Consider the following 27,348-nt stretch of genomic DNA (forward strand, 5'->3'; position numbering starts at 1 on the left):
ACCCGCTAAATATTATCCGATGACCACCCAAATTGGTAGGCTTCTTCCCCGCCCTTAACTCTAGCGTCGATTGGTCTATAATTGCGACCTGTATAGCTACTGCAAAATCCGACATTTTTTCAGTATTTGGTCCATTTCAACCCCTAAACATTTGGCGATCATCTCCAAAAGAAATAGGCTTCTATTCTGACCTTAACCCCACCTTCGTGCAAAATTTCGTAAGGATCGGGCCATAATTGCGACCTGTAGCGTGATTACAAATTAACATGGACAGACGGACAGACGGACGGACGGACATACATAGCTAGATCGACTCAGCTCGGTGAGCTAGGAAGATCCATATATATTTTCCTATGTGGGAAATCAATATTTCGAGGTGTTACATAATTTTTGGCCAAATCAAACTTATAATACCCCCAACACATAGTGTTGTAGGGTATAACAAGTAAAAAATCGTTTTGATAATGAAGCTAGAGTTTTAAAAATGCCGTAAAGTGGATGATATCGTTATAGGTTGCAATACTAAAACGACGAATATTTAGAGGTGTTACAAACTAAACGACAAAGTTAATACACCCTTCTTTCCATGGTGGAGAGAATAAAAAAAGTGTAAGACTAATTTTGTTTACAAAAGATTTTTGAATATAACCTCAAAAACTCAGAGTAGTAAAAAATGCTTGAAAATGACTTCTGTTTTTAGTCGGCTAAATCATGAATAACAGTTTAGCAAATAACTTCACTGTTTTTCCCTAGATTCTTATCATATTAACAAAAATTCATCTCGTAAAATAATTGGGAGGGAGAAATGATAGGCATCACGAGTGCTCACAAAATTGTATTTTTTCCAGAAAAAACTCTTTTGCAAAATTGAAGGGAGTTTGCATAAAGTATTCCTAAGAAAAAGCAAACACAATTTTCTCGAGAGAAAATTCCTGCAATAATAACACATTGAGGAGAAATGACTGAGAAAATGGCAACGGCGTTTAAGGGTCTTTTTCGTACCTTGTGTACCCTATCGTTAAGCCAATGTAAAGTGTTTTCGTCGTTTTTTATAAAAACTAAACAACTTAAATAAATTAATTTCAAATATAGGTAAATATTCGAAATTGTAACACATTTCGATAAGTCTGTGGAGCAATATAAAATTTGAAAATACAAAACTAAACAGTCAAATTCAACTGGGTTTCTTGGTAGCTTTTTTATGCCCTTCACCATACATAGTATGGAAGGTATATTAAGTTCGTCATTCCGTTGTAACTCATTGATCAGCGTAAAATTCTAAGACGATTTAGTCCTGGTCGTCCTTCGGTCTGTCTGTTGTAATCACGCTAGAGTCAAAACGAGTAAAGATAGGAAGCTAAAATTTTGCACAGGTCAGTCTTTTGTCTGCAGTCAGGTCAAGTCTGAAGATGAGCTATAGAGATCCACGATGTGGTATAGCCCCCATATAACGGTACCTCACGATATTCGGTATTTCGATTATTTTAGCCACATTTTTCAATGGAATTGTTTTAAATTTCGTGTTTGACGCTTGTAATGGCTACTTCTGCCTATGACTGAAAATTGCGTATGAAGGTCCACGTCTTCGTATAGCCCCCATATAACGATACCACCCGATATTCGATATTTTGATGATTATAGGGACATTATTCACCGAAATTGTTTAAAATTTCGTATTTAAAGTTCGTAATGGGTACTAATTTTGAAAAAATTGCAAGTATAGAGGTCTACTGTTTGGCTTGTAATGTCAGAATTACTATCAAAACAATAAAAAAGCAAACAACTTGTTGCATTGATTTTGAATAAATAATTTAAAACCGCGAAAACTGAATGAAAGGTAAAAATTACTTTTCAAAATCATGTTCTATATATCTCTTATGGTTTATTCGTGACAAAAACTGTAGATTTTGTCGATGCATTCGTTGCAATATGCATTTTGAAAACACCCGAATTAGAATATTTTCTGAACAATTTTTTATTATTGAAAAGAAGGCACACACATAAGCAAATGAAGTTGACATATGAAGCCAGAAAAATATAAAAATTTAACTCATATGGAAGTTCTGCGATACCTTGAATTCATTTTACCATGCTAGAGCCTATGATAAAATATTACTTATGCACGACCCTATATTTTCTGGAAATTTTTCAAGTTTTATTAAGTTTTAAGTATTAAAAGTTCGGCCCAGCCGAACTTAGCTGCTTTTTTACTTATTCCAAATTAAAAGGACCTATTTGATGTGTTGCAAATATTACTCCTTTAACATAGTTTGATGAAAAACACTTTACTCAAATTAAAGGCCAATTTGGTTAATTTCCCTGTAGAGTTTAAAACTAGTCATGTATAGAAGTTTTTGGAACCGTCCATGGAGAGAAATGCTTGTTTATAATAAACAAAAATTAATAAATTATATTAAATTTAAATAAATAAACAATTAATTCCATTCATCTTGTAATCAATACTTCCTATTTTTACAACAAAATTATCAAAATTTTAACATTTTAACTGTATCTCATAGCCCATATATCATTCGCGGGGCATGCACGTTTGACACACAAAAACAAAATTTCAAAAACGTCTTCTTTTTTAGATCTTATAATATTTTCTAAAAAAAACCTAAAATTAAATTGAAACATAAGAGGTTTTGGAAAGTGAAAAATTGGTGAAAAACGAAAACAAAATTTCAATCAACTAATTGTGAGGGGGAAAACAAAGAACGAGCACCACAGTAAAACATCATTAGGCATCATAATCATCGTCATTATTATCATAACTATTATTATCAGCATCAGTTTTGGGTGCCAAAAAAGAAGAGAGGTTACCTTTAAAACAACACTATTTTGTAATGTGCTCGGTGAGTGTGTTTTTTTGTTTTGTTGGGGATGGTGGTTGTGTTTTTTTTTTTATTATTCTGGCTTGCAAGAATTTGGAATAAAAAAACTTTTTTCTTTTTTTAGGAAAATATGCACGACAGCCAGGCAAAACAGCAATAAAATCTGTAAAAATTAAACGAAACAGAGAAACAGAATAGAGAAAGAGAGAAAAAAAGATTTTGGTTTTTTTGAAAACATTTCCAAAAACATTTTAGAAGAACAATTACAAAAATAACTGCTAATGGAGAACTTCTCTAAAAAGATCAACAATGTTGTGAAGAGGACAACACTACCAACAACCAGCCAACAAATGTAATATTTGGGATTTAATCCAATGGGAAAAGCCACAAAAGCACAAAAAATGAATGAAAAGAAACCAACAGAAAAAACACAACAAATGAAAAAAAGAGAAAGAAAGAAAAGAAGGAAAACAAATTTGAAATGAAGATCTGCTAAAAAAGCCAAATAAAGTATAATTTTCCTGGTTGGCCATGAAAAAACAACAACATTGAACGAATGGCGGCAGGTGGACACAAAAGGATGAAATGTTCACAAATGATGATGATGATTATATATACAAAAGGTATTTGGAAGGTGGTAAAACAGGAAACACACAATTATGAAATAAAAGACATTGCATCGTATGTCTACTTTAATGCAAATACAGAAATTAGATGATCCGCTGTGTGGGAGTTTGAAAAAAAAAAGAAAACAATCCTTGATATTTTATACACTCCTGCAAGTTTGCAAATTCGCTTTAATGTTGAATATTAATTAAGAAATTGAAATATTAATTTGTAAATAAATGTAGTTAAAACTAATGCAATGCCCATAACAATATTTCAAATAAGGCGACGCGCAGTCGGGAATGTTTTGAATAAAATTCATTTTTCGGAATAACTGTTTTTGCCCTACTATAGAATATAAAATCCTAATTCATTACTGATATTTTCAAGTCATTCGTTGTTAATTTCTAATTATACCGTTTTAAAATTCAAATACTTTTTTTCTTTTTTACTTCGAGATGGAGCCAACTTCCACAAAATAGAAACGTACGTCCCGAAATTCACTCCATTTGGGCAGATATTAGAAATTATTTGCACAATGAACCTGTAGTCGGATTAAGGATATATATGGGAGCTTTATCCAAATCTTAGCCGATCTCGATAAAATTTGCAAAGGTATTTCCGAGCTCTATAAGATATGTGGTACCAAATATTATTGTTGTCGAATGCATATTACGAATTTAAGGGATTTAAACACCAAATCGGATGAAATTTTTTATATGCGAGCTATAGTTATATCTGAACCGATTTTCACCAAATTTGATGTACTTGCGTCTAGACTAAATTTGGTAGAATGCGCCAAAATTCAGCTCATTTGAACTTATATTGGCCATTTGGTGCACAATTAACCCGAAATCAGTTAATGATATATATGGGAGCTATATCCTAATCTGAACCGATCTTGATAAAATTTGGCAGAGGTATTTCTGAGCTGTAGGTGATATATTTTCCCAAATATCATTGTTACAGAATCCATACTACGGGTGCGCAGGACAAAAAGAACAAATCGAAAGAACAATATATACGGGAGCTATAGCTATATCTGAACCGATTTTCACCAAATTTGACATACTTATTTCTAGGCTCACTTTGGGCGTAACTGCCAAATTTCCGAGCTATATTTGATATTTCCCCCAAAATTTCGTTGTTACAGAGTACATATTACGGCTGGGGAGTGCAAAAATAATAAATCGGATGAACAGCATATATGGCAGCTATAGCTATATCTGAACCGATTCCAATCAAATTTGGCATACTTATTTTTAGGCCTAATTTGGACGTATGTGCAAAGTTCCATTTTATTTGGGCTTATATTACACGTTTGGTGCTATATCTAAGTCTTGACCGATTATGTCCAATTTCAATAGGGTTCGTCCTCGGGCGAAATAAATTATTTAGGCAATATATCAATAAATGCGACCTGTACTATGGGTCTAATTCGCTTCGTTCTCCATGTTACAAACAAATGCACAAAGACACAAGACACAATCCTTACCGCTATATGGTGTAGGGTATAAAAATAAATTTTTGCCGCTATGTGTACATTTTTCAATACCAAATATCAAAGAGGAAAGTTTGGGTTCTATTTTGGAAAACAGAAGAGAAGCCGGCTTGAAATGGCTTAGGATTTTATGTTGAACAAGTATATGGTACGACGAATATGTCGTCGAGGTTTTGCTAGGGCAATAAAGAACTCACAATAAATTGATTGAGCAGTCATTTTTTAAATGAATATGTGAAAAGAGATTCAAGTCCGAATTGTACAACATTTTTTTATTTCAAAACTTCTTTAAGGCTCGATCTTTCATGGACAATTTCCGATGTCGTTACCTATGCCGAAATTGTGTCAAGTGTTGGCTGGACAACTACGTTAATGGTAGGAAAGCTCTCATCGAAACCGAAATGAGTGTAAGACAAGGCGTACTCGTTTTGCAAGCTTATTTTCTTTTTGGTCATCGTACTGACTTCTGACAAGTCTCTTCTTAATAAAATTTAGAAAACGACATGGAATTTTAATTGAAATGATCTAAAACAATATATATTTAAATAAAAAAATAAAACAATACAACTTGTTTTTGTGTTTCGAAATTACAATTACAAAATAAGTTTAAACCAATAAATAATGTTAGTGAATATCAATAACCTTTAGTTTTCTAATTGTATAATATTTTTTTCAACATTGTCCTATGTGGATGTGGGGGGAGGGTTGGGTTTAAAGGTCTGCATGAAAGAGGGCAAGAATGGTGATGGCTCTACAAAAAGTCTGCTATTTGTTTAGAATCATTTCTAAATTGTTTAATATCTATTCTACTTGTTGTTGTTGTAATATTCAATTATTTTTTAATATTTTTTTAAGTCTCTTCAACACTTGATTTTGTTATGGTTTCAGTTTTGTTTTTTATATTATGTTACATAATAATAAACTCTACATATATGCCTATGTAAAATCATGGTATTTTTTTATTTCAATTTTCAGTTTTTTACTTTTTATTGTGGATTTTTAAATATTGATTGCTAAATGGAAACAAACAACCACTTAAAATGCTATTTATAAAAAACGTTTTGATAACTATTATTATTAATATAAATGTGTTATGGGTTTGTTGTTTTAAAAATGTTATTTTCGTTTCATTTTTATATTTCTTCAGTGACAGTGCTGCTGCTAGTGATTGAAAGTCAAGGTGACTTGGGAAACCTCTCTTTAAATCTTGAGGAGTTTTTAAATAATGAAATTGTATTTTAAGTTAAAATTAATTAAAGGAAATTAAATATTTGGGAAGGATTGGAGCAAATGAAGGCATTTTTCCGGACACTCTCCCTCTTTCTCTCTCTCTTAACCCACTAAGTTTGATTTAATTTCATGAAAATGTTCAAAGGAAAGTTTGGAGCAGATGAATGCATTCTTCCGGTCTCTCTTTCTCTCTCTCTCTCTCTCTCTTAGTTTGATTTAATTTCATGAAAATGTTCAAAGGAAAGTTTGGAGCCGATGAATGCATTCTTCGAGACTCTCTCTCTCTCTCTTTTTAACTCACTTATTTTGATTTAAATTCATTAAAATTTTCAAATTTGTTTTATGGCAGATACTGGAAATTATATTGATAAGAAAGTTGAAGTTTTTTGGTAGAGAGGGAGAGAGCCACGACAAAACAATATTTTTCTTATCCTGCTCCGGTTTTCCTATAGCCAAGACACCTTGCAGTGGCTGGAAGAGTAGTCAAGACCATAGACACGAACGAAAAAGATCTAATCCTTGGCTTGGCCCTGATCCGGAGTAACATTTCAACAAGACCCTCATTTTGATGATAATCAGATATAAGCGTCTATTGCATGACCCAAACCAGAGGGAGAGGAAGCCACGTCAAAACATTATTTTTCTTATCCTCCTCCGGTTTTCCTGTATGCAAGACAATTTGCAGTGACTGGAAGATGAGTCAAGGCCACAGACGCGAGGGAAAAAGAACTAATATTTAGCTTATCCTGGATCCGGAGTAAAATTTCAACAAGACCCTCATTTTGATGATAATCAGATATGAGCGTCTATTACATGACCCAAACCATAGACCCATAGTTGCTTTTGAGGAACTTCATAGAATCACTTTGTGAGTCGATTTATGTATGTCAGTCTGTCAGTACGTCTGTCCATGTATTCTTGTGAACAAACTGCAAGTCGCATTTATTATCCAATTGAGATGAAATTTTCCAAACAATATTTATTTGGGCCAAGGATGATCTAATTTGAATTTGGTGATAATAGGATCAGATTTAGATATAACTCCCATATATTTCTTCAAGCGATTTCGGGTTATTTTTGCACCAAATTGCCAATATATGTCCAAATGACCTGAATTTCGGTACATATGACCGAATTCAGTCTAGAAGCAAGTCCATCAAATTTGGAAAAAATCGGTTCAGATATAGCTATAGTTTCCATATATAAATTTTTTTCCGATTTCGTGTTTAAGTCCCTCACATGCGTAATATGCACTCCACATGAAATAGTCGTAATATGCACTCTGTCAAATTTTATCGAGATCGGTTCAGATTAGGATATAGCTACCATATATATTTTCAACCGATTTCGGGTTAGTTGTGCACCAAATGGTCAATATAAGTATAAATGACCTGAATTTTGGCACATCCAACCGAATTCAGTCTATAAGCAAGTACATTAAATTTGGAGAAAATCGCTTCAGATATAGCTATAGCTCCCATATATATGTTTTATCCGATTTGGCGTTTTAAGTTCCTCACATGCGTAATATGCACTCCACTAGTATGATATTTGGTACCAGATATCATATAGACCTCGGATATACTATTGCCAAATTTTATCGAGATCGGTTAAGATTTGGATATAACTCCCATATATATCCATAATCCGTTTACAGGTTTATTGTGCCATATTTGGCTAATATCAGTCCATATGGAGTGAATTTCGGGACGCATATTTTCATTTGGTTTAGCTCGGCACCGATATATATTTTTTAATATAATCCATCTCGAAGTGATATCATGCACTCTATAGCAATGTTAGTTGGTATAAAAGATTAAAATGTCTTCGTCAAATTTGGTGAAAATCGATTCAGAGTTGTATATGCCACCCATATATTAGTTCCTTCTGAAACCAAACTATGACAGCACTAAAGCCAAATGTTGATAGGTGGTATGGTCTACTACAAATAAATTATATTCTTACGGGAGCTCTACGAAATATGCATATATATGCATACATAGATATAATATAGTCGGCCCCGCCCGACTTTTGACTGTTCCTCATTACTGGTTTATTAATGTGAGACCATCGTTGTAGGCCAATGGTTTGGGTCATCAAGGCATTTCATTGTACCATCTCATAATCATCATAATAAGGTCTTGTTGAATAAATACTTCAGATCAAGGATATTACAAGGATTAGTCAATTTACGCTTTCGGCCAGCCTTACTCTGTGTGATAACAGAACAGTGGAGATTTGAAGGGACTCCATGACGACCTGGGATTTTCAAAATTTTCTTATTTTAATGAAACAAGTGTTGTTCGAGCTTGAGGTCTTTGTTGTTTCATTAAAATATAAAAAGGTCGAATAAAAAGAAAAACATTAATTTTCTTATTTTCTACAATTTCAATTTCTATCTTTCTCGTTTAAGGAGAGGTTTCTCTTTGTTGTTATCAATGATTCGATAATAGCTAATGCTGTGCTACTTGTCTAAGTACAGTTTTTCGGTTTTAATATCAATACTTTATTTCAATCTTTACGTTGTTTTGTTTTTTCTCAAACATTACGAGTTTTCACAGTTAATGTGGTTTGTTTTTCAATTCGAAGTTGGTTTATGTTTTTGGCAATTTTACTTCAATTTAATTTTTAGAAAGTAAAACAACAAATCAGTATAATATATCATATCTGAAATTAGTTGAAACAAAAATATGAAAATATTTTGTATTTGTTTTTAATTAATAAAATAAATACAGTTTAAAATAAGAGTTATGTATGCTGTGTATGTGTAAATGGGGAGAGGGGAGAGAGTTTGAAAAAATACAAATTATATACAAAGTTTTCTCATTTCAAAATATTATCATTTTTTTTAGGTTTGAAATAGGTTCGAAATTTCAAATTCTATCAGGATTTAGGTTACTAGCGTTAGGTTACTTTTACGGTTACTAGCGATGACTGGGCTGGTGGTGGTGGTGCACCAAGTTGTGCAAGAAATGCCAATCACAAGGTATGGAAAAGAATCAGAGAAAAATGCTTTTTGTGGAACATTCATGCGCGAACATTCACGTCAGCAAGATTTTTATACCCTACACCACAAGGTGGTGAAGATATTATGTCTTTGTGTATTTTGTTTGTAACAGGCAGAAGGAAACGAGATAGACCCATAGTTCCTTTTTATGATCTGCATAGAATCAAAGTCTGAGTCGATTTATCCATGTCCGTCCTTTCGTCTATCTATGTATTTTTGTAAACAAAGTACAGATCGCATTTATTGCCCGATCCAAATGAAATTTTGCACAAATCATATGTTTGACCCAAGGACGAACTCTATTGAATTTGAAGATAATCAGTCAAAATTTAGATATAGCTTCCATATATACCTTCGAGCGATTTGCCTTGTATTGCGCACCAAACGCGTAATATTATCCCAAATCGGATGGAATTTGGCAAATACGACCAAATTGAGTCTAGAAACAAGTATGTCAAATTTGGCGAAGATCGGTTCAGATATAGCTATAGCTCCCATATATATTGTTCATCCGATTTGTTATTTTTGCTCAACGCTGTCGTATTAGGCATTCTGTAACAATTTTATTTGAGAAAATATATCAACTACAGCCCAAAAATGCCTTTGCCAAATTTTATAAAGATCGGTTCAGATTTGAACATAGCTCCCATATATGTCTTCATCCGATTTGCATTTTATTCTGCATCAAATGTGTAATATTAGCCCATTGATCGAAATCGGTTTAGATATAGCTATAGCTCCCATATATTTGGTTCTTCCGATTTGTTCTCCACAGCCGTAATATGCACTCCGCAACCAAGATATTCAGGAAAATATATTAAATACAGCATAGAAATACTTTTACCAAATTTTTATTGAGATCGGTTCAGATTTGGACATAGCTCCCACGCATATGTTTATCCGATTTTAATTTAATTGTGCGCCAAAATGGGTAATACAAGCCCGAATTGAAAAGGCACTAATGCCTCGACAAATTTAGTAGAAATCGATTCAGAGGAGGATATATTTCTCTCATATATTAGTCCATTTGGACATCACTGACAATTTTCTGTCATAGGCTGTAGTATCCATTTCGAACTTCAAATACCAAATTTGAAACAATTTAATAATATCACTAAGATCATCAAAATACCCAATAACGGGAGGTACTGTTATATGAGGGCTGTACGAAGACTTGGACCTGCAAAGATAATTTTCTGTCATAGGCTGTAATATCCATTACGAACTTCAAAAACAAAATTTGAAACAATTCCGGTGAAAAATGTCGCTAAAATCATCAACATACCGAATATCGGGATGTACCGTTATATCAAGGCTATACTAAGACGTGGACCTGCACAGACAATTTTCTGTCATAGGCTGTAATATTCATTACAAATTTCAAATACCAAATTTGAAATTATTCCGGTGAATAATGTTGCTAAAATCACAAAAATACCGAAAATAGGGAGGTACCATTATATGGGGGCTATACCAAAACGTGAAGCTACATGACCCATTTTCAATACCAGAAGCCTTGCAGACATAATATACATTTGAGTACAATTTTATTAACGTACTTTATTTCCTTCGGAAGCTAGAGTGATTTCCACAGACGAAGGGACATCGCTAAATCGACATGGAATTTTATGCTGATCAAGAATATAAATACTTTGTGGGGTCTAAAATGTATATTTCGAGGTGTTACAAACGGAATGACAAACTTAATATACTAAAATTAGAAGTTCTGAAAATAGACAATTTTTCATATTTGAAATGAGAAAATCGGAGATGTGTTGAAAAGCAAATAGAGAATATAAATTAGATGCGCAATTTTACTGGAAACTATTGTTGTTGTTTTTCTCTTTTATTATTATTGTTGGAAAGTATGTACAACGGATGTGAATATATATATAAATATATGAATATAAAAATTATACTTAAACATAACTTACATAATTTCTATGTATAAGGATGATATTTAACATATTATTAATAATAATATTACTATTATTGCAGGAAGAAGAGATAGCATAGAATTACTGTACATAATTTTTTAATGTTTTTCATTTTTACAATAAGGTTAATTAAGAAATTAATTGTGAAGAAAACTAAAAAGAATGCACGGGGGAATATATGGAAGCTTGTGTTAAAATTATGATCAAAGAAATTATGAAATAAAAATATTTTTTTAAAAAATTAAATAAAAAAGAATTAAAATAAAATATAGTATATAAAATAATACAAAATAAAAACTGTTTGCAAAATATAAATTGTAGAAGAAGAAGCAAAATTAATTACCACAATAATGTACATAGGAAGTACTATAATTCTAACCCGGTTGGATAAGTTACTAATCTTAAATTTTGTATGATTTATTGGCGTCAAGATGGACTATTTCATGGCCACTGGTTAAAAATTATATCATTGTCTTTAAGTCGACGTTATAAATAAAACGTCTACATGGGCAACGTTTTACTAAATTCTTTACATTATTTGGATCCATTAATGTTTAGTGGGAAACAAGATAGCATACTGTAGTGAAGTGAAACTGGGTCTTCTATAATTGTCCACCATTTCTTGGGGGGATTAAAAAAAACCAATGGCAGAGTTAAGTCCATAGCTTATTTTATTCCAGTTAACTTTTAAAGATTATAAGGCCTCAATTCAAACCCCGGTAAGGCAGGTGATAGAAATCATCAAAAACTAATTTGAAGGATATCCTTATAATATAATATTCCCTTATGAGAAAACTGCCCTCTTGTATCTGCAGAGCAATACATTTACAAGTATTATGGGTAATAAACGAAACAGCCTTACAGAAACCTCAGATGCTCCAACTGGGCAAAATTCAAATCCCCAAACATATGAAAATAAGTTATTGTCTTACGGAACATAAATTCCTAGCAAAAACACTCATTACAAATCGGATTACTACCGATTAACAAGGGCATGCCACTTGAAATAGGTACCTATTTATTTGCCCAACTAAGCTACTTATTTTTGGCAAAGGAATAGCTACTTAATTTGAATGACATGCCCTTGTAGAAATAATAATTGCCGAGGGCTTTTCACTCAATGAAAATGGGAAATGGTTTTTCAAGAGCGGTTGGTTTTTTCACTTCAGTTTGCGGATACAATATGTCCTCGTTATGTGCCCTAATGTTTTAAAATCAAATAATATTACATATGGGAACTTTAACTATATCTGAACCGATTTCGATCAAATTTTGCATACTTATTTTCAGGCCTAGTTTGCTCGTATGTGCAAATAATAGGCCTGAAAATAACCTGACCACCTTCTGTATAGGGTATAAAAAGGCAAAACTGTCAATCTACCAGTCAAAAGAAGTAATCAAGACCTGTTTAATCCTTGAAATCAGCCGAGATTGATCGTCTAAACCCGTTACAACGGTGAAAGGCGACAAAGAAGGATAATGGGAAGAACTCTAAAGGGATCGTGAAAGTCGATCTTGTCGGTAATGCTTCGCAAAGTCCCAAAACCCGAAGCAGGATCATCTTCAATCTGTAGGCTTCATAATTTCCGAAGTTAATGGCCCTTTGGGAAGTTAGCAAAACCGTCGGCGATTCTGTCTCAGAGATTCCATGCGGAGTGGCGGCTTTAACGTATCCTATAATGGAGTCAAAGGAGATTGAGAGGTTAAGAAGGAGAATGCTGGTCTTGACACTGGAAATTGGCATGTCCTAAATTTCTTTACTATGAACAGCGATATACAGTGTACTTAAAGTAGCCACATACAAGGCCGAAGAGGCCTCGAGGGTTCTGCTAAGCCTTGATCTGCGAAGGATTCTGTTTCACTTCCCATAAATGAAGCTGTAAAGGAGTCTGCCAGCTAAACCTCAATGCATCAAATATCGATACCGCCTTGGTCCAGGATCCCTATTTGTTCAAAAATAGGCACCAGTAATGGAGATATCACCACAGTAAGGTTGGATAGAGGTAGTAGTACGATGTGACGCAAACGCCCATCACTTTTACTGGGAAAGCAGTTATACTAATGTTAGAGGATGAACACAATGGTCCAAAGGTCTCCATGTGAACCAGTTGTCGACTTCGTTGTAACAGTGCATCTTTAAACCAAACCAAATACTGTTTGTTCTCTGAAGATATGAAAGAAATATAAACTACCGAGCCCAACCTCTGTTGATGATATTCAATTTCAGAAGGAAGCTATAAGCTGTTCTTATGAGTTATTATTTTTCCCATCTTTCCGGGGTGGAACCGAAAGTCAATAGATGCTATGGAGTTGTCAAAAAAAGTAATAGGGAGATTTAGACACAGTTCTGGAAATTTCTAAGGCCCTATATTTCATGAAAAGTATTATACATAGATATATCCGCCCTCAATATGAATATTTCGAGGAGCTCATGAATATTTCGAGGAGTTACAAACGGAATGACAAAGCTAATATACCCTTTATAGAATATTTGAGGGTATAAAAGAATAAATTTGCTTAACTTCCTTGCCCTATTTTGGTCACCGTTCGATTTAGACTTTCAAAACGCCCATACACGTGTCACATATTTTTAGCAGTGCTTTCGAAATCTTTTCGGGGTTTTCCTGTAATTTTTAGAAGAAATTGATTACTTTTGCTATTAGGCCAACGCCTCTCTCAAATGATCCATAAACCCCAGGCAAATATATAAATAATTTGGATAGATTCTGTTGATTCTGAAGTTTTAACAAAACAATTAAACGGCAAACAATAAAAAAAAAAAAAAAAAAAACGTGGACTAAATACCAAATAAATACATGTCTCCTACTTCTTTCCTCTTCTAGACTATAATAACCTTTAATTTGAGTACCATAACCTCAGGGTTTTTTCTTCTATGAATTGAGATAACTAATTTTTGGGGCATTTCTAGAACTATGTTTTAAACTGAAAAAAGAAATAATTAAAAGACAACCCCTGTATAGTCGGAACGACAAGGTACCAAAAACATGATTAATTGTTTGTGAACTAACTCTAGTGTTTTGGCCGCAGGTTAATTGATTTCTTAATGGAATGAAAATAAAACAAACAAATTTGGACTTTGTTCAAAAATGCAACAGAAAAAAGAAGAAACAAAGGGTTAAAGAAAACTTAATGAAAAAAGAGACACAATAAAAAGAAAAAAACATAAACGTTTGCTTCAAAGAAGAAGAAATTAAGGATAACACAACAAAAAAATTAAAAAATAAAAAAAATAGAAAACACATTTAGACCACACAAGCTGAGAAAACTCCCATTACACGTCAGCCAAGATCTTGTTGTTGATCTGTGCGATAAATGGCAGCACGATTATTTGTACTGTACCTGTTTCCAGATGGTTGTGATGATTGATGTTCTTGTTGCTGCTGCTGCTGCTGCTGTTCATCATTAGCATTAATACTATTTGGTGCTGCTGCTGTTGTTGTTATGGGTGTGGAGGATGCTGATGTCATTGGTTGTAAACGTATAGGAGCTGTTGCAGTTTGTATTTTAAAAAACTTATCCGAATCTTCTTCGTTTAATTGATTCGATTGTTGCAATTCGAATTGCTGCTGTTGGTCAGCTAAGATCTTAGCTGTTAAAATTGACACATACGCCTTGTAGCGACGTAACTGCAGGGCAATGAAATGGGAGAAAGATAAGGGAAATGTTTAATATTTTATATTTTTGTAATTCCTTTTTTGTAATCTCCTCACCTCATATTGTAAAAATGCTTCTTTTTCCTTGTAGTTTTGTAAAGCTAAGCCTTTTGTTGGTATGGGACCCTTTTTATGTTCCATCAATGTGTTTTCAATTTTTGCTAATTGCTGTTCATGTGACTCCAATTGTTCTTTCTGTAGAGTGAAAAAAAAAGCAAAGAAAAAACATTAGAAAAATATTAAAAAATGTTAATGATTTTAAAAAATATGAGCTCCTTCTGGTTAGCTGCAAAGGCCATCTTCAGGTACAGATTTTAAGGTAGTCTATAACAAGTAAAATAGTATCAGTCGGTTTTTGCGACAGAGGTATACTCCCCGACTTGAGTTATGATTATTTAAAACTGTTGGCTCTTTATGGGAGAGGGAGGTTCCGAAGCAGTTGGACAATATTGACCAATTCGTATCTGACCTGAGACTTATATAAACATTACAACGTGACAGATTTGGACTATATGGACTATTTCCTGTACTTTATATGAGATATGTGCAAATTTTTGGAAAATATGGAAATATGCGTGAGTTATCAGATGTAGCGGACCGAAGTATTCTATTTTCATACTTCATCTAATACAGATAAAAATATTGGTATCTGCAAAATTTGAAGGAAATCGAACATTTATATCCAATTTTATGCGAAGTCATAAATTCCGATAAATTCCATATTCGTCTCAAATTTCTGGATAAGAGAAATATTTAGAGAGAGAGAGGGAGATATGAACTACCATCTTTACAACAGATCTTGTGTTCATGAAAAAATTGAGATGTGCCAAGTCTGAATGGAATCGGATGTTAATTTCGTGTTTTAAGAGCTTGATGAATATTCAAAATTTTGACCCTTTGTGGTGGAGGTACCAGAGGGAGTGCACTGATGGTCCGATATCTAACATCTTTATAATAAATTTTGTGTAGATGAAAATATTGAGATGTGACAAGTCTGAATCGAATCGGATGTAAATTTCGTGTTTTATGAGCTTCATGAATATTCAAAATTCTGACCCTTTGTGGGAGAGGTACCAGAAGGAGTGGACCGATCTCTACCATCTTCACACCAGACCTTGGGTTAATAAAAATATTGTGATGTGTGTAATTTGAAGAGAACCGGATGCTTATTGCGGATTTTATTATCGTTTTGGTTATTCAAAACTTTGACCCTTTGTGAGGGAGGTACCAGAAGGAATGGTCGGATTTCTACCATCTTTTTAACAGATCTTGTTTCGATGGAAATATTGAGATGTAGCAAGTCTGAAATAAATCGGATGTTAATTTCGTATTTTATGAGCATCGTGAATATTCAAAATTTTGACCCTTTGTGGGGGAGGTACGAGAGGGAGTGGATCGATATATTCCATGTTCACACCAGAGCTTGGGCTAATAAAAATATTGTGATGTGTGAAATACAAAGAGACCCGGATGCTTATTTCGGATTTTATGATCGTTTTGGTTATTCAAAATTTTGACCCTTTGTGGGGGAGGTACCAGAAGGAGTAGACCGATATATTCCATCTTCACACCAGACCTTGGGTTAATAAAAATATTGTGATGTGTGTAATTTGAAGACAATCGGACACTTACATCATATTTTATAAGAGTTATCATTATTCAAAATTTTGACCCTTTGGTATTTGGGAAAGTATTGGATGAAGTTATCTTATATTCTCCATTTTCGCACCTGTTGTAGCACTGATGGAAAAATTAGGATTTACAAAGTTGGAGCAAAATCGGATTATCCTTTCTCTTTCTGTGCAGTAAATTATTTTCTTTGAAAATTTTGACGTTTTGTGCGGGAGGTACCAGAAGGAGTGAACCGATATTGCCCATCTCCGAACTTGATCAAAATTTGATATTAATATTTCGATGTACCAAGTTTTGATGAAATCGATGTAATGTAGCCATATGGCTGAGGGTAAAAAATGCTTTTTTGGACGTCTTTAAAGACGATCTTCTTGGACGTCTATAAAGACGACCTTTTTGGACGTCTATAGAGACAACCTTTTTGGTCGTCGTAGGGTAGTCTATAAAGACGACCTTATGGCCTCTTTAAATATGACCTTTTTGGACGCCTATAAAGACGACCTCATGGCCGTCTATAAAGACGAAAAGTTATGATTTATCTATAAATTTATCCCTATGGATGAGCTTTTTGGAAATCTATAAAGACGACCCTATGGCAGTCTTTTAAGATCCCCACATGGCCGTTTATAAAAACGATAATACAAAATGGAAATGGATTAAAACCATCTAAAAAGCGACCTTTTGGGCATCTTCAAAATCCACCTTTTGACTATGTTTAAAGTCTCCAGTATTTTTCATTCCTTTACTTTACTGAAAAAAAGTGACAAAGTCTACCTACCAGTAACAATTTAGTATGCGAACTAGGTAGCAGTGGTCTTTGGAAACGTTTTTGACTACCCACGCCTCCTTCTAAAGGAGGCGCTGAATAGGCGGCACATACAAAATTTATAGTCTCCACCCAGGATTGCAATTCCTTTGAATCACTCGTTTGGAATAGATATTCTGCTTGATCGGCAGTTTGTAGACGAAAGACATGTTGTTTTTTCGTGTAATCCGTTGCTTTGGTTGCCAGCGCGTGATGGATGCGTATGGCATTATGTAGGTTATCAGACATCTGCAATGAAAACAAATTATATAAATTAATTCTATAAAAAAGAAGTAGAAAAAAGGAAATCATACTTGACTCTTGCGAAAACCATGCTCATCCTTGTGCAAAAATAATACTAAATCTCTGAGGGTACAATAGAACATTTTCCATGATCTCTTGCCAAAAGGAGCTGGAAATAAAAAAATCATTATCGATCATTAAACAAATCTCAATTGATATCTTTTCCCTGACTTACTTTTCTTGAAATTTGCATCGTAACAGCTCTTCCGCATAACATAGCCCTTTTTGTATTCCACAGCATTTGTGGTTTCGGGTAAATCCAAAAATGGATTTTGTCCTAAATGCGCAGTAGATTGTACACTATTTTTGTTGTCAGACTGTTGTTTGGCCAAATCATTGGCATCATCATCCCTGCAAAAAAAGTAATACCAAATTAAATTTTGTGTAAGAAGAAAGTCTCCGATATCCTTACAATGCCCACTCCAATGGCTGGGTTTTAATGGCCTGATATAAACACTTGAGTATATCTTTGGGAAAATTGTCACCATCATTGAGTTCAGCTAGATTTTCAATGAATTCACTGCATGTCATCTTTCGTCCAATATTTTGGCCATGCAAATCGGTATTGAGTAGCATGATAGCACAGGTTAAGGTGTGAACGGCATCTGGAAAGGGAAATAAGTAAATTAATAATAATAATAATAAAAATAATTGGAAATATATTTTAACCAAATTAGTAAACAAATATTTATGTAAAAATATTCTCTTGCAAAAAAAAAAAATTAAAAGTCCATTTTATAACCATACTTGAACTTCGGACGTCTATAAATACAACTTTAAGATAGTCTATAATAAAGACGGCTTTATGGACGTCAAGAAAGGCGACCTTATGGGCACCAACAAGACGACCTTGTGGCCGACTATAAAGCGAACTGATGGACGTCTATAAATACGACCTAAGGTAGTCCAATTTTTATAACCTACACCACATAGTGGTAAGGGTATTATGTCTTTGTGCATTTGTTTGTAACATGGAGAAGGAAACGAGATAGACCCATAGTTACATTTGAGAACCTTCATAGAATCACTTTCTGAGTCGATTTATGCATGTCAGTCCGTCTGTCCATGTATTCTTGTGAACAAAATGCAGGTCGCACTTATTATCCGATTGAGATGAAATTTTCCAAACAATATTTTTTTGGCCCAAGGACGAACCCTATTGAAATTGGTGAGAATCGGATCAAATTTAGATATAGCTCCCATATATATCTTCATCCGATTTCGGGTTAAATGTGCACCAAATGTCCACTGTCAGTCCAAATTACCTGAATTTTGGCACACCCAACCGAGTTCGGCCTAGAAGCAAGTATATCAAATTTGGAGAAAATCGGTTCAGATATAGCTATAGCTCCCATATATATCTTTCATCCGATTTGATCTTTAAGTCCCTCACATTCCTACTATTCACTCCACAACCGTGATATTTGGTACCAGGTATTAGATGGAGCACAGAAATAGCTGTTTTAAATTTTATCGAAATCGGTTCAGATTTGGATATAGCTCCCATATATATCTTCATCCGATTTCGGGTTAATTGACCACCAAATGGCCAATATTAGCCCAAATGGCCCGAATTTTGGCACATGTGACCGAGATTAGCCTTAAAGCAAATACAACAAATTTGGTTCAGAAACAGCTATAGCTCCCATATATATGTTTTATCCGATTTGGTGTTTAAGCCTCTCATATTCGTAATATGCACTCCACAAGAATGATAATTGGTACCAGATATAAGATACAGCCCAGAAATAGCTGTTTATAATTTTATCGAAATCGGTTCAGATTTGGATATAGCTCCCATATATATCTTCATCCGATTTCGGATTAATTGTGCACCAAATGGCCGATATAAGTCCAAATGGACTGAATTTTAGTACATCGGACCAAATTCAGCCTAGAAGCAAGTATATCAAATTTAGTGAAAATCGGTTTAGATATAGATATAGCAGCCATATATAGGTTTCATCCGATTTAGTGTTTTAGTCCCTTACATTCGTAATATTCACTCCACAACCGTGATATTTGGTACCAGGTATTAGATGGAGCACAGGAATAGCTGTTTTAAATTTTATCGAAATCGGTTCAGATTTGGATATAGCTCCCATATACTATATCTTCATCCGATTTCGGGTGATTGACCACCAAATGGCCGTAATTGCATCAATTTTGGCAAATCCGACCGAACCCAGCTTAGAAGCAAGTGCACCAATTTTAGTAAAAATCGGTTCAGATATAGCTATAGCTCCCATATATATCTTTCATCCGATTTGGTCTTTAAGTCCCTCACATTCGTAATATGCACTCCACAGGAATGATATTTGGTACCAGATATCAGATAAAGCCCAAAATTAGTTGATTTTAATGTTATTAAAATCTGTTCCGATTTGGATATGCCTCCCATATATATCTTCATCCGATTTCGTGTTAATTGTGCATCAAATGGTCAATATCAGCCCAAATCACCTGAATTTTCGTACATAAGACCGAATTCAGTCTAGAAGCAAATACGTCAAATTTGGAGAAACCCGGTTCAGAGATAGCTATAGTTCGTAAAATGCACGATAGAATTAGATAGATTGTGATTTTGTACCAAATATCTCATAGAGCTCTGAAATGCCCTGTATAAACCTTTTTACGAGAGCTCTACTAAATATGCATAGTGGTGTAGGGTATCATATAGTCGGCCCCGCCCAACTTTTGAGCTTTCCTTACTGGTTTTTTGTTGTATATTTTCTCCATTGATATTAACCCAATATAATGAAGTATTGGGGAGTATTATGAAACAAATCGAAAATATTTTGAAATAATTCCAAAGATATTTTCATTTTTAAATGCCACTCTAGTAACAGCTATTTTTATACCCTCAGCCATATGGCTAGAGAAGGAATATATAATTTGATACGGCCAAAACTTGACTCATAGAAATAACGGTTTTAGGGCCTAGGTCTCTTTGGAGTCGATCTAGCGATGTCCACCTGTCTGGCTGGCTAGTGTGCACGATGAATCTCGAAGGAGGTATCCGATTTGATCCAAACTTGGTACATCGTAATATTATTATCAAACTTAAATCGAGTTCGGAGATGGGCAATATCGGTGCACTCCTTCTGGTACCTCCCGCACAAAACGTCAAAATTTTCAAAGAAAATAATTTACTGCACAGAAAGAGAAAGCATAGTCCAATTTTACTCCAACTTTGCATATCCTAATATTTGCATCAGTGCTAGGTCAGGTGCGAAAGTGAACAATATCGGTTCACTCCATCCAGTACCTCCCCCAACAAAGGGTCAAAATTTTGAATAATTATAACTCCTATAATATATGATGTGTCACATTGTCTGCAAATTACACACATCACAATATTTTTATTAGCCCAAGGTCTGTTGTGAAGATGGAATATATCGATCCACTCCTTCTGGTACCTCCCCCAGAAAACTTTGAATATCCTTTGAATATCGTTAAAATTTTGTATGACCAAAACGATTATAAAATCCGAAATAAGCATTCGGTTCTCTTCAAATTACACACATCACAATATGTTTGTTAACCCAAGGTCTGGTGTGAAGACGGGATATATCTGTCCACTGCTTCTGGTACCTCCCCCACAAAGGTTCACAATTTTGAATAACCATGAAGCTAATAAAAAGCGAAATTAACATCCGATTCCATTCCAGACTTGGTACATATTAATATTTCCATTAACACAAGATCTATTAAAGATAGTAGAAATCGGACCACTTCTTTTGCTACCTTCAAGATTTTGAAAAACCAAACGCTCAAAGAAAGCGAAATAAGCATCCAACTCTCCTCAAATTTCACACATACAAACATTTTTGCTAACACAAGATCTGTTGTGAAGATGATATATATCTGCGAACGCCTTCTAATACCTCACCCACAAAGGGTCACAAATTTCAATACTTTTATCTGTCATAACTTGCGAAAAAGGTCGGCTGTTCTTTACATCTTCCTATATTTAAATATTTATCTTAACCAGAAATCTGATATGAATATGAATATCTCATATAAAGTACAGGAAGTAGTCGATATAGTCCAAATCTGGCACGTTGTAATATTTTTATCAGTCTTAGGTCAGATACGAATTGGTCAATATTGGCAAACTGCTGTGTTTATACATCTGTCGGCAAAACCGACTGCTACTATTATTTTTTGGGTGAACGATATTGAAATTCTTTCTAGAACATTTTCTCATTTGTATCACCTTCCGAAAATGAAAAACTCAGTGTCAATTGACTCCAAATTAACAAAGCGAAAAAATAGGCAAAAACTAACTAGATAATTTTATATATAATTTGTTTTGACCTTTTTCAGATATCTGTAATACAACTAGAGATTTCTCTTGTTCGGCGACCCATATTGAAATTTTGTCTAGAATATTTCTTCCATTGACACCATTTTACTAAATCCAAGAATAAGGATAGATATTGGCATGATTTGAAAATAGTACAAAATTAAGTAATATTTGTACATAAACTCAATGTACTTATTACAATTTATTTAATATCAACAATGCAGCGATTAATATTATTCAATGGTCTACTCAGAAGTTTGATGAAGAACTTTTACCCAAAAAAATGAAATATGGAGAAGATTTTGGCACAAATTGAAAATATATGAAAAATTACATTATTAACAAAGAGAAAAATTAACCAAATTTCACTGTGTTATTTTAATATCCAATATGTTGTGACATTTTACAGATATTAGTAACATATATAGAGACTTCTTCTGCTCGGCAACCCATATTGAAATTTTCTCTAGAACATTTCTTCCATTGACACCATTTCACTAAATCCAAGTGTAAGGCAAGATTTTGGAATGATTTTGAAATAGTACTAAATTAACCATTTTCTTTTTGTTGAGAAATGCATTTAGTTTTGTGACTATTATTTATTTATATTAATTGCTCCGATTTATATTCTTCAGTGATCTTTTCTGAAATTTGATGTAGAATCTTTCCTACATTAACATTAACCAAATATTATGAAGTATTGGAAAAATGTTGGTGCAATTTAAATCTAAATTACCCAAAAAATATTTCGTTTTTTTATGGACATTCTTTTAACCATTAAATTTGCGATATAAGTTGCATCTACAGACTAGCGACTTCTTTTGCTCGGCGACTCATACTGAAATGTTGTCTAGATTGTTTCTTCTATTGACACCATTTCACCAAAACCAAGTACTAGGGACGATTATAGAAAAATTTGATATTTGTACGAAATGGACTAAAACTTTTACATTACATAACTATGTTATTTAAATATCCAATTTGTTGTGACATTTTCCAGATATCTGTAACATATATGGAGACTTCTTCTGCTCGGCGACCCCTATTGAAATTTTGTCCAGAACATTTTTTCCATTGACACCATTTCACTAAACCCAAGTGTAAGGCGAGATTTTGGAATGATTTGGAAATAGTATGAAATTAAATAATTTCGGCCAGCAATTTCGGCTTGTAGGACCCTATACCTATCCTCTCTCTCTCTTAGCAAAATTTGAAATGTAACCCACATGTGCATCCTTTTATCAGTGTATTTTCTATTTCCAAATTTAGAATTGAGAAGTAGTTGGGAAAAGGCAATAATTGGCCAAGGTGCTTCAGTTTTAAAACAATTTTTTGTTTCTTGTTATGACCTTCTTTTCTTTTCCACTCTATTCTTCTTTTTTACTTCTACAAATCTCTTCCCCCACAAAATCTCACCCCCAACTTACCTTGTGAATTGAACGTTCCCGGATTGCAATCCAGATAACGTTTGGAAAAGTGAACCAAAACCCGTTCACGTTCTTGGGTTTCGCCCGACAAGGCAAACTGTTGTAGAAATTCGCGCAACGATTGATCCAAAGTCTTTTTATCAAAATTAAAATATTTCAGATATTCATCGGCCACAGCCCGATTAAAGTCATTGCTAGGATGGAAAAGAGAATAAATAGAACAGGTTATTTCATTTTCAAAAAAAATAAAAATTCAACACACACACTTACTTTTTACTTAAATGACGTGATACATCACTCTTCTTGAAACCATCCAGAGTGTACAGTCTTTTTGCCAAACGTATGGCCGATGGCATATCAACAGCCTTGGGTGAGTAATGATAGGAGTGTAATGATTCAACATCACTGCCATCGTCCGAGACGGGTGGTGACGAGTCACGACCATCACCGCCCCCACCACCACAGTTATTATTAATGCCAGCCGAGGAGGAGGAGGAGGAGCCCTGGTGCTGAGGTTCTTCGGTTAGGGTGGCAAGTTCATCTTCGTGATCCGATGATGTGGCGGCGCCAGCATGCTGAGATCTACTCGAGGGCGAGCCATTGTTGTTGTTATTGACATTGTTGCCATTGTCGGCGCCACGCACCTTAATGACAACCTTGTGTTCTGAGGATTTTTGCTGTTGCCGGTGTTGTTGTTGTTGTTGTTGATGGTGCCCGTGTTGTTGTTGTTGACGCTGCACAGCAGCATCGGAAACCAAAATTGTGGAATCTGAATCACTGGGATCACTAAGTATCATACCGCCTAAAAGATCGCGAGAACTGAGTAAATTATCATCATCCTGATAGTCAGGGCTAGAAATGTTGGATATGGCCTCGGAGACACTAAGGTCTCCGCCGCCACCACCACCACCACCACCACCACCTAAAGTATTGTTAGTATTGTTACTACTACCGCCACCACCACCACCACCGCCCCCATTGGGGCAGTACAATAGACCCATTGTTGTTGTATTAGTTGTTGAATTCATACTACTACCGTTAGTTACAACAACATGTTGTTGATGTTGCATATGACCATTGTTATTACCGCTTAGACCAAAGGCACCCTTTGAACCGCCCGACGACGACATCACCGAACTGGACACCGATGTGGGTGAGGCTGGACTACCCACCGAATGCTGTGGCGATGAACTCATCGAACTGGAGTGTGAATGTGAGTGATGGGAATGAGAATGATTGTTGCTATTGTAATTTGTAGAAGAATACTGTTGCTGTTGTTGTTGTTGCTGCTGCTGCTGCAAAGCTGCTATTTGATGTGGCTGTAGGGGAGCATTATAGGTCCATACGATACGATCACGATCCGAATTCTAAAAGAAATTGAGGGGATAGATAAGAAGAAAACAAAACATTTTATTAGATATTTAAGTTTTTTTGAATAGGATTTAGTGGGGGTACAGACTAGCTATTCAAAAAAAATTAAAAATAAATTGAAAACTAATATCTAAACTTTCGGAAAGCACCAAAAAAAGGAGGATAAAAAGTTCGTCGATTTTTTATACCCTCCACCATAGTATGGAGGGTATATTAAGTTTGTCATACCATTTGCAACACCTCGAAATATATATTTTAGATCCCACGAAGTACATATATTCTTGATCAGCATAAAATTCTATGTCCGCCCGTCTGTGGAAATCACTCTAGCTTCCGAACGAAATCTAGTATGTTGATAAAATTTTACGCAAATGTATGTTATGTCTGCAGGACTTTTGGTATTGAAAATGGGTCATGTAGGCCCACGTTTTGGTATAGCCCCCATATAACGGTACCTCCCGATATTCGGTATTTTGGTGATTTAAGCGACATTATTCACCGGAGATGTTTCAAATCTGGTATTTGAAGTTCGTAATGGATACTACAGCCTATGACAGAAAATTGTCCGTACAGGTCCACGTCTTCGTATAGCCTCCATATATTGGTACCTCCCTATTTTCGGTATTTTTGTGATTTAAGCGACTCTATTCATCGCAAATGTTTCAAATTTGGTATTTGAAGTTCGTAATGGATATTACAGCCTACGACAGAAAATTGTCCGTACAGATCCACTTCTTCGTATAGCCCCCATATAACGGCATCTCCCGATATTCGGTACTTTGATGATTTTAGCGACATTATTCACCGCAAATGTTTCAAATTTGGTATTTGAAGTTCGTAATGGATACTACAGCCTAAGACAAAAAATTGTCCGTACAGGTCCACGTCTTCGTATAGCCTCCATATAATGGTATCACCCTATTTTCGGTATTTTAGTGATTTAAGCGAAATTATTCACCAGAAATGTTTCAAATTTGGTATTTGAAGTTCGTAATAGATACTACAGCATAACACAGAAAATTGTCTGTGCAGGTCCATGTCTTCGTATAGCCCTCATATAACTATACCTCCGATATTCGGTATTTTGAGGATTTTAGCGAAATTATTCACCGAAGTTATTTCAAATTTCATATTTAGAGTTCGTAACGGGTACTACAGCCTAAGACAAAAAATTGCGTATCCAGGTCCACGTCTTCGTATAGCCTCCATATAACAGTATCTCCCAATATTCGGAATTTTGCCGATTTTAGATACAATATTCAACGAAATTGTTTGAGATGTCGTATATGAAGTTCCTTATAGGTACTACAGCCTGTGACAGAAAATTGTCTATGGAGGTCCAGGTCTTCGTATATCCTCCATATAACGGTACCTCCCTATATTCGGTATTTGGATGATTTTAGCTTTTATTATTCACCGAATTTTTTTCAAGTTTCGTATTTGAAAATTTTAATGGCTTATGAGAAAAATTGCCTATGCAGGTCCACGTCTCCGCATAGACCCCAATAACGGCTATATTCGTTATATAATCAAAAGTGATAAGTGGTTGGAATTAGGTGATAATCGACTAGGGTTTATCAGCTCTGGATTTGAACTCTAATTGAATTCGAGAAATAACCAGGTTTCATCGATTCTGAGGTAATATCTAAGTATAGGCCTGCCTGCTTTGAATTTACATCTAGGTGCAGTAGTCATTATTTTTAGGTAATATCCATGTCTGATCGAATTTGGACTCATCTAGCCTGTATTTTCAATTAATCGAACCCATATCCATTTACTATGTGTCTTAAATCTGGATATAGTATTGAATCTATGTAGGATTTCACGGCTCCAGGTGGTGCCTAAAAGTTCGTATCCGATAACATTTGCAAGTCTTGACTTCACATTAAGGCAAAATAGTCCGTTTTTTTTTTTTTTTTTTTTTTTTTTTGCTAATATCCGTTTTTGATCGCCTTTGGAACTTTGCAAGTCCTAGTAAACAAAACAAACAGATGGTCGTGAGTCCTGCGAGTCTGTCTGCTTTGGGATAAACACCAATGACGTTTACCTCCTGGTAGTCAAATTTGTAAATCTTTATATTTCATTACCTCCTTTTTCTGATGCTTTCGTTTCTTGGCTAATTATAAAATAATATTAGAAAAATGTTTTCAAAATTTACATCTTAAAAAAAAGAAATTTTGAAGCTAATAATTTATACACGCATAAATGTATTTTTTTTATTTTTGTTTTTCACCTGCAACTTTTTTTTGGAGAATATTGATTTTTTTTTTTGAAAAAATAAATTTTTTATATGTAAATGTTGTGTAGTGTTGTTGTGCATTATATAGGAGTGTCAGTGTTTGGGATTATAGAAAAAAATAATATCAAGGAAAAGAAGTTTTTAATATATGTAGAAATAGAGATATAAATCGTGCAGAATAACACACATATACATGCTGGTTTGTATAGCACACACACATGCATGCATGCCATTTGGAGAGAGAGAAATGAAAGTGGAATGCCGCCAAAACAGAATTTAATTAATAAAATTTAAATAAATTTTTTAAATTAATGTGGAGCAAGTTGAGTTTAGGGGCTATGCTCGGATCATTTTGAAATTTTTACCGCAGGTAGGTATTTGTAACCTGATTACGGCAATGTAATTTTTTTGTGGGGGAAATACCCGGTTACCCGGTTATTCGACCCAAAAGTTCGAATACAACATCCGGTTTG

At 34.4% G+C, this 27,348-nt stretch overlaps 1 protein-coding gene across 1 annotated transcript in view; it reads right to left on the reverse strand.

Annotated features, from left to right (window-relative positions):
* Window positions 1-2,918: 2,918 nt before the first annotated feature.
* LOC131800574 (PH and SEC7 domain-containing protein-like) overlaps window positions 2,919-27,348 on the reverse strand; it is an 84,866-nt gene continuing 60,436 nt past the window's right edge. Inside the window, exons 5-14 of the mRNA XM_059128505.1 lie at window positions 24,302-24,632; window positions 23,536-24,067; window positions 23,266-23,459; window positions 17,942-18,134; window positions 17,705-17,880; window positions 17,541-17,638; window positions 17,200-17,475; window positions 14,847-14,984; window positions 14,476-14,762; window positions 2,919-2,997 (exon numbers count right to left, since the gene is read on the reverse strand). Of these exons, the coding sequence (XP_058984488.1) occupies window positions 2,955-2,997; window positions 14,476-14,762; window positions 14,847-14,984; window positions 17,200-17,475; window positions 17,541-17,638; window positions 17,705-17,880; window positions 17,942-18,134; window positions 23,266-23,459; window positions 23,536-24,067; window positions 24,302-24,632 (2,268 nt within the window). The 3' untranslated portion in view covers window positions 2,919-2,954. The remainder of the gene's footprint in view (window positions 2,998-14,475; window positions 14,763-14,846; window positions 14,985-17,199; window positions 17,476-17,540; window positions 17,639-17,704; window positions 17,881-17,941; window positions 18,135-23,265; window positions 23,460-23,535; window positions 24,068-24,301; window positions 24,633-27,348) is intronic.

The sequence above is a fragment of the Musca domestica genome, unplaced genomic scaffold, assembly GCF_030504385.1.
Source record: "Musca domestica strain aabys unplaced genomic scaffold, Musca_domestica.polishedcontigs.V.1.1 55, whole genome shotgun sequence".
NCBI classification, from domain to species: Eukaryota; Metazoa; Arthropoda; class Insecta; order Diptera; family Muscidae; genus Musca; species Musca domestica.